This window comes from Sus scrofa, chromosome 13 (genome assembly GCF_000003025.6).
Source record: "Sus scrofa isolate TJ Tabasco breed Duroc chromosome 13, Sscrofa11.1, whole genome shotgun sequence".
NCBI lineage: Eukaryota > Metazoa > Chordata > Mammalia > Artiodactyla > Suidae > Sus > Sus scrofa.
The window spans coordinates 75,284,970-75,298,272 of record NC_010455.5 but is presented as its reverse complement, the minus strand read 5'-3'; the positions used below and the strand labels follow the sequence as shown (position 1 = coordinate 75,298,272).

At 36.1% G+C, this 13,303-nt stretch overlaps 1 protein-coding gene across 1 annotated transcript in view; it reads left to right on the top strand.

The window, feature by feature from the left end:
• RYK (receptor-like tyrosine kinase) overlaps nucleotides 1-12,791 on the top strand; it is a 104,833-nt gene extending 92,042 nt beyond the window's left edge. Inside the window, 2 exon segments of the mRNA XM_021069472.1 lie at nucleotides 9,445-9,581; nucleotides 10,747-12,791. Of these exon segments, the coding sequence (XP_020925131.1) occupies nucleotides 9,445-9,581; nucleotides 10,747-10,858 (249 nt within the window). The 3' untranslated portion in view covers nucleotides 10,859-12,791.

Sequence of the window (13,303 nt, the reverse complement as noted above, 5' to 3'; positions counted from 1 at the left end):
GATGCACTTGAGGGCTCTATGGGAGGTGAGAAAGTGGAGACAATAAGTAAGTTACACTTTGGAGAAGTTAAGCTATGAGAAGGAGTGAAAAGATTGTAGTTTGATTAGATGGCAGGATCAAGAAAAGTTTGTGCTGTTTTTGTGTTTTATTTTATTGGATTTGTTTGTTTGGGCTTTTAGACCAGGGAAGCAATAGGGAGAAAGAGATTTGACATGTGATTGTTGGAGGGGAGGTCAAAGAGATGATGGGTGAATGGGCTCAGAAGCCCAAGAAGGGTATAGTCTTGTCTGAGATGGGAGTAAGGCATGAGATAGGACAGAGAAGGTACAGAAAACTCTTAAAGAAAGATCTCTTAATGACCTGTGGGGCAACCTCAGGTTGCTGAATACAATGTATAATTGGGGCCCCCAAAGGTGTTGAGGCTGGGGGCAGGGTGGTTAGAGTGGGATAGAAGACTAATGAAGAAATAACAACCGAAATGTTTCCAGATTTGGTTAAAACTGGAAACCCATGGATCTAAGAACTCAACAAACCCCAAACACAAGAAGCATGAAGAAACTAATGCATAACACATTATAATATAGTCAAATTGCTCAAAACTAGTGATAGAAACAACCAGAAAAAAATGTTAACATAAGAAGAACCAAGAAATTTTCTCATTGAAAGCAATGAAAGGGAAAAGACAATAAAGCAACGTATTTACTGTAAGGAAAAACTTATGTAGAATTTTATACCCAGCTAAAATATCTTTCGGAAAATAAAGAGGAAATAAAGGCTTTTTGAGAAATACAAAAGCTGAAAGAATTCATCACCAGCAGACACACACTATAAGAAATGTTACAGGAAGTCCTTTAGAAACCATTAATGCCATGGATCTATACAAAGGAACAAAGTGTACCAGAAAAAATGGTAACTGCATGGGTAAATATATACAGTTTTTTTCTTATCACTCAAATCCTTTAAAAAGATAATTGAATATATTTCAGTGTCCCTTTCACAGTAATTGATATAGAAAATGAGTAAGGCTATATAGATTTGAATGACAGTACCAACCAACTTGATTTAATTAACAGTTGTGGAACACTGCATCTAACAACAGCAGAAATGTATATTTTCAGGTTCACATGGAATATTTACTAAAATAGACCATATTTTGGGGCATGATCAAATTGCTAAATAAAAAGTATTTAATTCATACAAAATAGGGTTTGTGAACACAGTGGAATTAAATTAGAAATCAAAAATAGGAATGTAGAAAATCCTCAAATATTTATAAACTAAATAATACACTTTCAAATAACGCATGTGTCCAGGAAGTAATCAAAAGAGAAATTATAAAATGCTTAGAATTGAATGGAAATAAAAACATTTCAAAATTTGGGGAATGCTGTTCAGGGAACAGCATTAATATTAAACATTAATATTAAAAAAGAAGGAAAGTCTCAAGTTAGTGTCTTAGTTTTCACCTTCAGGGACTAGAACAAGAGCAAATTAAATCCCAAGCAAGTACATGAAAGGAAATAATAAAGATTAGATGGAAGTCAACGAAATAAGATACACAAAAAAAATAGAGATCAAAAGTCAGTGAAACCAGTGCTAAACTCTGAGAGTATCATTAATGGTAAATCTTTGCCAGACTAATCAGGAGAAAGGAACTCGGAAATTAACAGTATAATGAATGACCAAAATGATATTAAAGATTCTCACAGGTATTAAACACCAAGAGAATATTATTAACAACTTTTCCCCAGTAAATTCAGACCCTTAGGTGAAGTGGACACTCTGTGGAGGATAAGAATTTTCAAAGCTCATCCAAGAAGTACATAATCTGAATAGTTCTATATGTATTTAAAAATCAGCCCCAAAAGAAAACTGTATCTACAGCGAACCCTAGAGAACTGGTTTGAATACCTTCAAACATTTAAGGAAGAAATAATACAAATTATATTACAGTCTCTCAGAAACTTGGGAGAGAATATTTTCTAACACATTCGATGAGGACAACATTACCTTAAACCACCACCTGACAAAACTGCAGATGCAGAAATTCTAAACAAGTTTATAATCCCCATATCTGGGGATTATAAGTATATCTACTTAAAAATAATATTATGACCACATAGTCTTTAGAATATAAGAATTCAAGCTTCTTTTATCATTTGAAAGTCAAGCACCACAATTTACTAACATACTAAAAAAGAAAAACTGTATGATCATCTCAGTAGGTGGAGTGGAAAAAAGTCCAAAATTCATTTCTTTTCATTTCTTTTTTTCTTTTTAGGGCCACACCTGCTGCATATGACAGTTCCAAGGCTAGGGATTGAATCAGAGCTGCAGTTGCTGGCCTAAGCCACAGCCACAGCAATGCCAGATCCAAGCTGCGTCTGTGACCTACACTGCAGCTTGTGGCAGTGCTGGATCCTCAACCCACTGAGAAAGACCAGGGATTGAACCTGCATCCTCATGGACACTGTCAGGTTCTTAACCCTCTGAGCCACAATGAGAACTCCCAAAATTCATTTCTAATAAAAATTCCCAACAGTCTAGGAATAGACAAGAACCATCTCAATCTGATAAAGGCATCTACCAAAAACAAAAACAAAACCCAGAAAAAGAAAAAAATACCCTAAAGCTAATATCATACTTAATGCTGAAAGGCTGAATTCTTTTTACTCAATAACAGTAATAAGACTAGGACACCCACTCTCATCAGTGTTGTTCTCAAGGTTCTAGCCAGTACACTAAAGGCAAGAAAAGTAAATAAAAGGCAAGAAAATTTGGGTAAGAAAAAGTTAACTGTTGGTGTTCCTGTTATGGCTCAGTGGTAACGAACCTGACTAGTATCCATGAGGATGCAGGTTCGATCTCTGGCCTCACTCAGTGAGTTAAGGATTCAACATTGCTGTGAGCTGTGGTGTGGGTCACAGACACGGCTCAGATTCCATGTTGCTGTGGCTGTGGTGTAGGCCGGCAGCTATAGTTCTAATTCAACCCCTAGCCTAGGGACTTCCGTATGCCGCCAGTGTGCCCCTAAAAGAGAAGAAAAAAAGTTAACTGTTTGTGAATGACAAGACCGTCTATGAAGAAAATCCAGTGTTATATACAAAATGGTTACTAGAACTAATAAACGAATTTAGAAAGATTGCAGGATACAAGATCAGTGTATAATAATCAGTTGTATTTCTATGCTAAATACTATAGTATTTCTATACTAATAAAAGTCAAATTAAAGTTCTTTAAAAACATAAAAGCATGATAAAATAGGAAATTCTTAGAAATAAATATGACCAGAATGTGAAAGACCTACATGATGAAGACTATGAAATATTGTTGAGAAAAACTAAAGACCTTGTTGGAGTGGTATACCTTGTTGGTTGGTCAGAAAACTCAATATTAAGAACTTAGTTCTTTCTAAGTTGATTTATACATTCACCACATTCCCAAAGAACATCTTTGCAGGCATTTTATTTTATTTTATTTTATTTTATTTTATTTTAATATAATTTTATTTTTGTAGAAGTTGAAGGGTTGATAGTTGATATGGAAATGCAGAGAACCTAGAAGAGCCAAAATACCTTTGAAAAAAGAAAGTTGGAGGTCTGATTTCAAATTACAGTAATCCAGACAGTAGTGTTGGCACTGAGGTAGATCATTGGAGCAGAATAGAGTATCTAAAACTTGACCCACATGTGGATGGACAGCTAATTTGCAACAAAAATGCAAAGGCAAGTCAGTGGAAGAAAGGATTATCTTTTAAATAAACAGTCCTGGAGCAACTGGATTTCCAACTACGAAAAAATGAACTTTAATTCATACCTTGCTCCATATACAAAAATTAACTCAATGTAAATCACAGACCTAAATGCACAACCTAAGACTATAAAATTTCTAGAAGAGAACAATAGAACAATTAGGGCTTCATGTTAAGCAAATATTTCTTAGATAAGACACCAAATCAAGATCTGTGAAAGAACAAACCAGAACTTGTGCTCTTTGAAATAGTGTTAAGAGAATGAGAAGACAAAGCATACTCAGAAAATATATTTGCAAGTCATATATCTGATAAAGGATATATTTGTGGAATATATAAAGCACTCTCAAAATTCAGTATAGGTATTCTCCACTTTTCAAAAGTTCTCTTTATATCACTTTGCTTTTATAAAAGACTTATGTTAGTACCTGTTTTCACTAACCAAGAGAAATCCAAAGAGGATTTTTGGTTTTACAAAAAAAAGGTAAAAATAGTGTTCAAGCGTTTGCTTTACAGCAGCCATTATAGAGGCGTCTCTCACCCTGAGCAGCAGCAGTGGTCCTGCCATGCTCCTTTCCTGGATGCCACACTCAGCATCTTGAATCAAGCTGCCATAGCTTTTGAACTGTGTTTGTTAGCATCTGTGATTTATTTTAGTTTATTTTGTGCATATGTTACTAAGTTGTATCCTAAAGTAATTGTTGCTTTGCTTTACAACATTTCAGTTTACAAAAGGTTTCCTGGGAATGTTCTACTTTCAGATAGCAAGGGAAACCTGTAATAAAAAAAGCAACCCAGTATAAAAATGGGCCAAATAATTGAACATACGTTTCACCAGTAAAGATATATAGATAGCAAATAAGTACATGAAAATATGATTAACATCATTAGTTGTTGGAAAATGCAGACTAAAACCACAGTGAGACCATTATACACCCATTTCTATGGCTAAAATTGAAAACTGAAGTGTTTGCAAAGATAAGAAGGAATGTTAGCTCTTATACTGCTGATGGGAATGTAATATGGTACATTCACTTTGGAAAACAGTTTGGCAGTTTCTTAAAAAGTAGTCTAAATGGCCGTCCACAGGGAAATGGATAAACTACTATATTCATACAAAGGACTACTTCTCAGAAGGGAAAAGGGGTGAACTGTCAACAAATGCTATGTCATGGAGGAATCTCAGAATCTTATTCTGAATGAGAGAAGCTTGAATAATTCCATTTATATAAAATTCTAGAAAATGCGAACTAATGTCAGTGACAAAAAGCAGATTAATGGTTATTTGGGGATAGAGTAGGAGTGGTGGTAGGAGGACTGGGAGGAAAGTGTTAGAGCTGTAAGGCTATTTTGGAAGCGATGGATATGTTCATTATCTTGTGGCCTTTGTTTCAGAGGTATATACATATATGAGAACAGATCGCATAGTTTATTGTATGCCAGCTATACTAAATAAAAATAAAAACTGTCTTTGCTCTCTGACCACTTCTGCTAACACATCTAAGACTAGTTCCTGTATTTACTGGATCTTAAGACCCAACTAGGACACTTATTAAAAATACTGAGTTTCAAGAATTCAGAATTACTAGGATGGGGCTGAGGAATCTGTACTTTTAACAAACACCCCAGATGATTTTTTCTTATTACTCAAGCTTGAAAAGCTTGTCCCAGATTAGATTAATTGCACTTTGGCCACCTGAACCCATTTCTGTATATAAGAAAGGGATGTTAGGTTTCTAATACTAACAGAAAGGCCTAGCTGTAGAGTGCTTGATTATGCTTTTACTGTGGCCAGATGAGATCATTTAGAATAGGGCAGGGTTTTTTTCCTTATTGTATATAATATGTTGAGGTCAGCCTTACATTATAAATTCCTGAAGTGACAGAATGGAAATCTCTAAATAGTCCCAACATTAGTGAACATTGCATTAAAGAATAAAGAAGAATTTTATTTATATCCTTTTTGATATCTGTATATGTTGTTAGTGGAAAAACAATTTATATCCCAGCTATTAAGAAGCTATAAAATAACGCAAGTTGGGAAAAGAGGAATAAGATGAATAGGAGAACATTGTTATTCTCTGCATGTTCTTTAATGGATGTAACAAGAGTCTTTCATAAAACTCTGGAAAAAACACCCTGACCTTCTTATTGCCCCCTTTCCAACGACGTCAAATGAGAGGAAATTATAGAATAAGTCTGTCTAAATTTTAAATGGTTCCGTTATCAGAAGACTTTAGAGAACAAGTTTTCCACAAATCATCTTAGTGCTATTTGGTCTTGATTTTTTTTAAAGAGTGGGTGAGCCAACATATAATTAATCACTTTTTTGTTGTTGGCTTCTAAGGAAATGAAACCACAATGTTCCCTTTGGCTTTATTGTTCTTTTTTGGTGTGTATTAGTGCCGCAGTATGTAATATGAGAACCTTAGGTGGCTCCTTAGGGGACAAAACCACGTGAAAGAAGCGGTTTTTAAAAGTCAGCTCATGTACGTCATACTGTTATGGTACCCGTGAACACCCTGGATCTCAGATTCCACCAGCATTACTGTAAAAGTCTTTTATGGTCAGAAGTTGTTAGAATATCACTTGTTGGTGGATGGGGTTACTCGTCAAATGCCAATATCCACTTGTTACCAATGTTCATTGTTTGCTCCTCCAAAATCTAGTTTGAAGTGAATATTCTTTCCCCACAGCTGCTGTCACCATCAGTGAGTAAGAACAGACCCATCTCATCTTATAAAGATGGGGTGGGAACACCTGTCCAACTAGTTTCAGTTTTTTTTTCTTTTTTCTTCCCTGTGGAAATTGGATAGTATTTAAAAATTAAGCATTACATTGACTAATAGCCATTATTATTAAAAGTTCACATAAAGTATGGAGTTCCCGCTATGGCACAAGGGGATCAGTGGCATCTTGGGAGTGCTGGGACATAGGTTCGATCCCAGACCTGGCTCAGTAGGTTAATGTTGCTGCAGCTGCAGCTTAGGTCACAACCAAAAAAGATTTTTTAGAAAGTTCATATAAAGTTTAAAGGTGAGCAGTACTCATATGTAAGCAGGCACCTTCCTTTAACTTTAATTAATTTGAAATTTTTGTTCCATTTTTAGGCAGAATAGAATCTTTTGGTTTAAGGGAAATTCCAATAGACTCTTGTCTCTATGGAAATTAAAAAAAAAAAAAATCCATCTCCATCTGATCCCTGTCTCTTCTCTCCTCCCAAAGCACAGACCTAAAGAATGGGCCATGTTCTACCTTAACGGTAACTATTAATGCAAAAGATACTAAGTTCTAAAAAGCTTAGTATTTTTTTGGTTTTAGTATGGGAATAATGCTGGCCTAAAAACAAGTTGAGAAATGTACCCTCCTGTTTTTTTAGTGAGTTTGTGTAGGATTGTACTGAGGTTTGAAATGTTTTCCCCTAAAAGATAGGTTGAAGTCCTGACCCTCATAGCTCAAATGTGACCTTATTTGGAAACAGGGTCATTACAGATAAAATGTTAAGATGAAGTCATAATCATTTAAGGTAGACCTTAATCTAATGTGACTAATTTTACTCTAAGAAGAGACACTGGCATGCAAGGGGAGAGTGTTGTGTGGAAACAGAGGCCAAGATTGACGTGGTACAGCTGCAAACCAAGGAACACCAGGGATTGTTGGCAAAACACCAGCAGCTCAGCAGATGCAAAGAAGGAGGGAGTGTGGCCCTGCGACACCTTCATTTCAGATGTCGAGTCTCCAGATCCATGAGACAAATACCATTAAGTCACCTAGTTTGTGGTAGTTTATTATGGCAGTTTGTTATTAGGAAGCTAATATGGATTTGTATTAATTTTTTCTTTTAAGTTTACTAGAATTCACCCAGTGAAATTATTTGGATGCAGAGTTTTCTATGTGGAAAAAAATTTTTATAATGATTTTTATTTTTTCCTTTATAGCTGGTTTACAGTGTATTGTCAATTTTCTACTGTACAGCCAGATGACCCAGTTACACATACATGTATACATTGTTTTTTCTCACATTATCATGCTCCATCATAAGTGGCTAGATTTAGTTCCCAGTGCTATACAGCATATCTCATTGCTTATCCATTCCAAAGGCAATAGTTTGCATCCATTAACCCCAAATTCTCAATATATCCCACTCCTCTCCCTCCCTCTTGGCAACCACAGGTCTCTTCTCCATGTCCACGATTTTCTTTTCTGTGGAAAGGTTCATTTGTGCCATATATTAGATTCCAGATATAAGTGATATCATATGGTATTTGTCTTTCTGATTTACTTCACTTAGTATGAATGTCTCTAGTTCCATCCATGTTGCTACAAATGGCATTTTTGTTCTTTTTATGGCTGAGTAGTATTCCATTGTGTATATATACCACATCTTCTTAATCCATTCATCTGTCAATGGACATTGAGGTTGTTTCCATGTCTTGGCTATTGTGAATAGTGCTGCAGTGAACATGCAGGTGCATGTGTCTTTTTTAAGGAAAGTTTTGCCTGGATATATATGGCCAAGAGTGTGTTTACTGGGTCATATGGTAGTTCTGTGTATAGTTTTCTAAGGTACCTCCATACTGTTTTCTATAGTGGTTGTACCAGTTTACATTCCCACCAACAGTGCAGAGGGTTCCCTTTTCTCCAGCTTTGTTATTTGTGTACTTACTAATAATGACCTTTCTGACTGCTATGAGATGGTACCTCACAGTGGTTTTGATTTGCGTTTCTCTAGTAATCAGTGATGTTGAGCATTTTTTCAAGTGCTTGTTGACCATCTGTGTATCTTCTATGGAGAAATGTCTATTCTGGTCTTTTGCCCATTTTTCCATTGGGTTGGCTTTTTTGCTGTTGAGTTGTATATCTTGTTTGTATATTTTAGAGATTAAGCCCTTGTCAGTTGCATCATTTGAAACTATATTTTCCCAATCTCTAAGTTGTCTTTTTGGTTTTTTATGGTTTCCTTTGCTGAGCAAAAGCTTGTCAGTTTGATTAGGTCCCATTGGTTTATTTTTGCTTTTATTTCTGTTGCTTTGGGAGACTGATCTGAGAAAACATTTGTAAGGTTGATATCAGAGAATGTTTTGCCTATGTTCTCTTCTAGGAGTTTGATGGTGTCTTGTCTTACATTTAAGTCTTTAAGCCATTTTGAGTTTATTTTTGTGCATGGTGTGAGAGTGTGTTCCAGTTTCATAAGTTTACATGTGGCTGTCCGGTTTTTGTGTAGAAAGATTTTTATTATGAATTCAAGGATACTTTCATCTGTTAAATTATTTGAATATAGTAAAAGTCTATGATATTATGTTTTATATAATTTACATTTTCCATTTCTCAACTGTGCAGACTAGCTATAGTATTTAAAGTAACACATTTTCATATTAGGAAAATTTTAGACATAATTAACAATTTTGGGTGGTGGAGTTTGTAATCAACAATAAAAATAATTCTTTCCAACAGCTATAATTATCTTAGAATGTAAAATAATAATATAATAATATTCACATTCAAGGATGCATTCATTAAAATGTTCTTTTCTGTCCAAGCAAAAGACTCTAACTGGGTATTTTTGTAAATATCTTTTTGCTTTTAAGAGTTGGTTGATCTGTTATTTTTCGGTCCATAGCTTATCACAGGCGGCAGCTCTCTGAAAACTGTTTTAAATATCCCCTCATGGTGTTGCTATGCTTCTTCTCAGTGGGCCTTCGGAGTGACACTGTGGGAGCTCATGACTCTAGGGCAAACACCCTACGTGGACATCGACCCGTTTGAGATGGCCGCGTACCTGAAAGATGGTTACCGAATAGCCCAGCCAATCAACTGTCCTGATGAACTGTAAGTTTTTCTGGGTTCGAAGACATGGGTTTCATTTCATCTACAATGTTTGGGTAAAAGAAAAAGCAAGGGGTGTCCACACTCATCCAGAAGTTTCCCTTTTGAGAGTAATGCCTCTTTGGGCTTGAATTATACTCTTGTAGAGAAACCACAAAAGTCAGGCAGACTCATTCACTCTTTAGTGCATTTGACAGTAGAACTTTTGCATTTCATGTTTGTAGTGGTTAATTTAATCCAAGAGACTAATATACAAATATACAGAGTGAGAAAACACTGAATACTCTTTTGGTTACTCTGTGAGTGAGATCGGACTTATTTATACAGCCATAAGGACATCTTTAGTTAAAGAGCCTTTCTCACTGCCGTCTTGCCTAGCCGGCTGCTGTCAATTGCTGTATGTATAAGGAAGATGTTCTCGTCTAGTGTGTGAGCTAGTTCTTTTCCTGCTTTCATCACATAGCTTGTCTTCCCACATAATGAGACTGGAGTGGACAGGAGGCTGTTCAGGGGTGATCGAGTGCATAGATGTGTGTGGTCTCAGTTCCAGAATCCCTTAAGTTTTATTCTGTGGTGAGCTTTCACAAAGATTTTATTATGGATCCAGGGTTCTTACATCTTAGATAAAGCTTCCTCTTTCTCCAGGTTCTTTCTCTCAGAACTTACATTCAGTTAACCCCTGAACAATGCGGCTTTGGACTGTGTGGGTTTTTTTCAGTGGTAAATGCTACAGTACTACAAGGTCCATGGCTGGTTAAATCTGCAGATGTGGGAGAACTGGGGATACAGAAGGCTGACTATAAGTTATATGCAGATTTTCAACTATGAAGAGGTCAGTGCCTCTAACCCTTGCATTGTTCAAGAGGTAACTGTATGGATAACAGATTATTACTTTGTGTTTTAGAGTTACATAAAAAAAATCTCTATTTGCTGATGTATTTTGACATGTTCTCACAAATAATTGAAATCCACACATAACATCCAGATAACTCATTTTAGCTTCTCATTTTAGAACTGCCAACAGATAGTAATATTGATTGAATTTTACTATGTCATCCTTTCCATACCGACGTTTAGGCAGAAAACATAAATGGTATCAAATTGACTAAAAGGTACCAAAAAGTACTGTATCAACACTAGCTAGATTTTGTCTTTTGTCACTCTCCAGATTTGCGGTGATGGCTTGTTGTTGGGCCTTAGATCCAGAGGAGCGGCCCAAGTTCCAGCAGCTGGTACAGTGTCTCACAGAGTTCCATGCCGCCCTGGGGGCCTATGTCTGACTCTACACTCACAGCCCTGCAGCATCAGGAGGAAGGTGCCTGTCACGGATGCTTCATACACCATGCAGCACCAGCGGAAGCACATTTGTCTTCCAGAACATCGTGCCTTAGGAACGCTTTTAGAATCTGAACTTTTTAAGACAGACCTAATGATGTGGAATATTTTATAGATATCACTTTTATTAGTTAAACTGAAAAGGTTTTTGTAAATTTTTTGGCCAAAAATTTTTTAAACATAGTTAACTTTGGACTAGGGGTACATTCTTACAGAATAAATAAACAGTTTTTAAAATTGTTTAAACACAGATATTTGGAATAGCTTATCTTAGTGCCATCTGCTTTTTATTTTTTGACTTCATCAAGGTAATGTAGGTGACTCACCTTTAAAGTTTTAAAAATATTTATCACTAGTCTTGGGAATGGTTTGTCTTCAAGATATAGTACTTTTTCTTAGGAAAAGAAAAATAGAAAAAGATGTCAGTTTGCCTTGAACAGGAAAAGGCAGTATTGGAGGAAGAAAACTTAAAGAAAAGCTAGAGGGAGAAAGAGAAAAATACTTACTAGAAACCGAAACTATGCTTTTGTGGAAAATTGTGTGGTTTTTTGTTTTTTGTTTTTGTTTTTGTTTTTAATGAAAAGGTGTTCTACTTTCCTATTTGGGGGGAAGTAGGGACTGAGTTCTTTGAAGTATCCTAAATTTGGCAGAAACTGACATTTCTGTGAGCCGCAAGTGATTTGGGGCAGGTCAGTAGTAAACAATGGTAGTTTTATTTATTTTTACTCTCTGGAAAAGGAGATAACAGAATTCCAGAAAGTGAAATCCTGTTTCTAAGACTAAGAATCGCTTTTATTGCACCTAGAATAGTGCTATGCACAGAATGGGTGCTTGAGTTGTTGTGAGTAAAAAATGTAAACTGGTAAATTTTGTACTATCTTCAAGGCTGGCTTAAGTATAAAATTGTTTTTTTTTTAACACTTGAAAAATTAAAGAATTTGTTTTATATTATGACAGTATTGAAAATATTGCTCATAATGAATGAATGATTGTGGCTGATAAGTCTTTGAACACCCAACAGCTGGACATCCCTGTTTCACTTCATAGGTGTCTCACTCAGGCTCCCAAGCCCTAATCCAGATACAGCTGACTCTGCTCAGCCTCCAGGTTTTAATAAAAAGTTGAAATTATTATTACACAGAAGTATTACAGCAATGAAACTTTTATCCAGAGCCATTAGATTCAGGATGTGTATATATTTCTCCTTGGCTATAGTCGGCCTAAGGCAGTGTTGAATGGGCCTTTTAAATAGCTAAGCCTATAGCTCCCATCCTTACAGGTTCAGAGGAGAGAATGTGTAGCAGCTGGAGGCTTTTGCTGTTCTTACAGGAGCTTTATGGATCAGTAGCACATGTGGAAAAATAGCTCACACAGTTCATGCTCTGCCACAAGCAGGCCAAGAACATGATCTTTCTGTGTGCCATTTATTAACACTGGTTCTTTGTTAAATACTCAGCCCCCTGAGGGGCTGGCTCTTTTTAAAGCTCTTTGAACTGTGTGAGTTACAGATGTTTTTGTCCACAACCTACAGTCTCAGAAGGCATTCAGTCAGTAAATATTTACTTAGTGTTTATTATGTATTGAATGCACACGGGGTGAGTGGTTCAACTCTAGCATCCCTTCCAACATTCAGTGCATTTTTTTAATGTGTTCAGGTTAGTGCATTTAGATACCAGAGTTCTGTGTACAAGATCAGTTCAAAGAAAAAAATACTGTCGGCTTCTATCCCAAATTAGCACGTAGTGAAAGGTGCTCTCAGTTTGCTTGGATATGTGGTGCTTTTAACCATATCTCTTTGTTTGTAAGCTGTTTTATTTTATGTATGTATATTTGTTTGGAAAGTGGTTTAAGACTCTAAATAGATTTTTCTTGCGGAACTACTTGGGAGTCATTGACTTCAATGAAAAGAGCAGTTACAAGATTACCATGGCTGAGGATATGTATGGAGTTTGTTGGAGTAAAATGTGAGATTTGGGAATGGAGTAGATGCTGATGCTGGAGTGGGATGGGAATGGCAAAGAGAGAGGAAAGAAGTGCTTTAGAGAAGAATGGAAGGTAGTCCTATAGTTTCTGGAGCAAGGGTAGGCTGGCAAAGCCTTTGACTCAGTTGAGAAACATAATAAAAGGAAAACACTGTGGATCAAAAAAGAAGATTACCATGGCTGGTCTGGTTCCAGTGGTTTGTAAATATTACTGAACAGATTTTGTGGAAAATGTAATTTTTATCGGAAGGAAGCAAATTAACAAAGCACTGATGTGATGTAAGCTGACTGGTGACCAAGAGCTCTATTATGTTCAGTCCGCTCATGTAACACCTCCATTGTAAGTGAGGAGGATTGGGTTATTCACTCAATCTCTATTTGTTTTTTGTTTGTTTGTTTGTTTTTGTC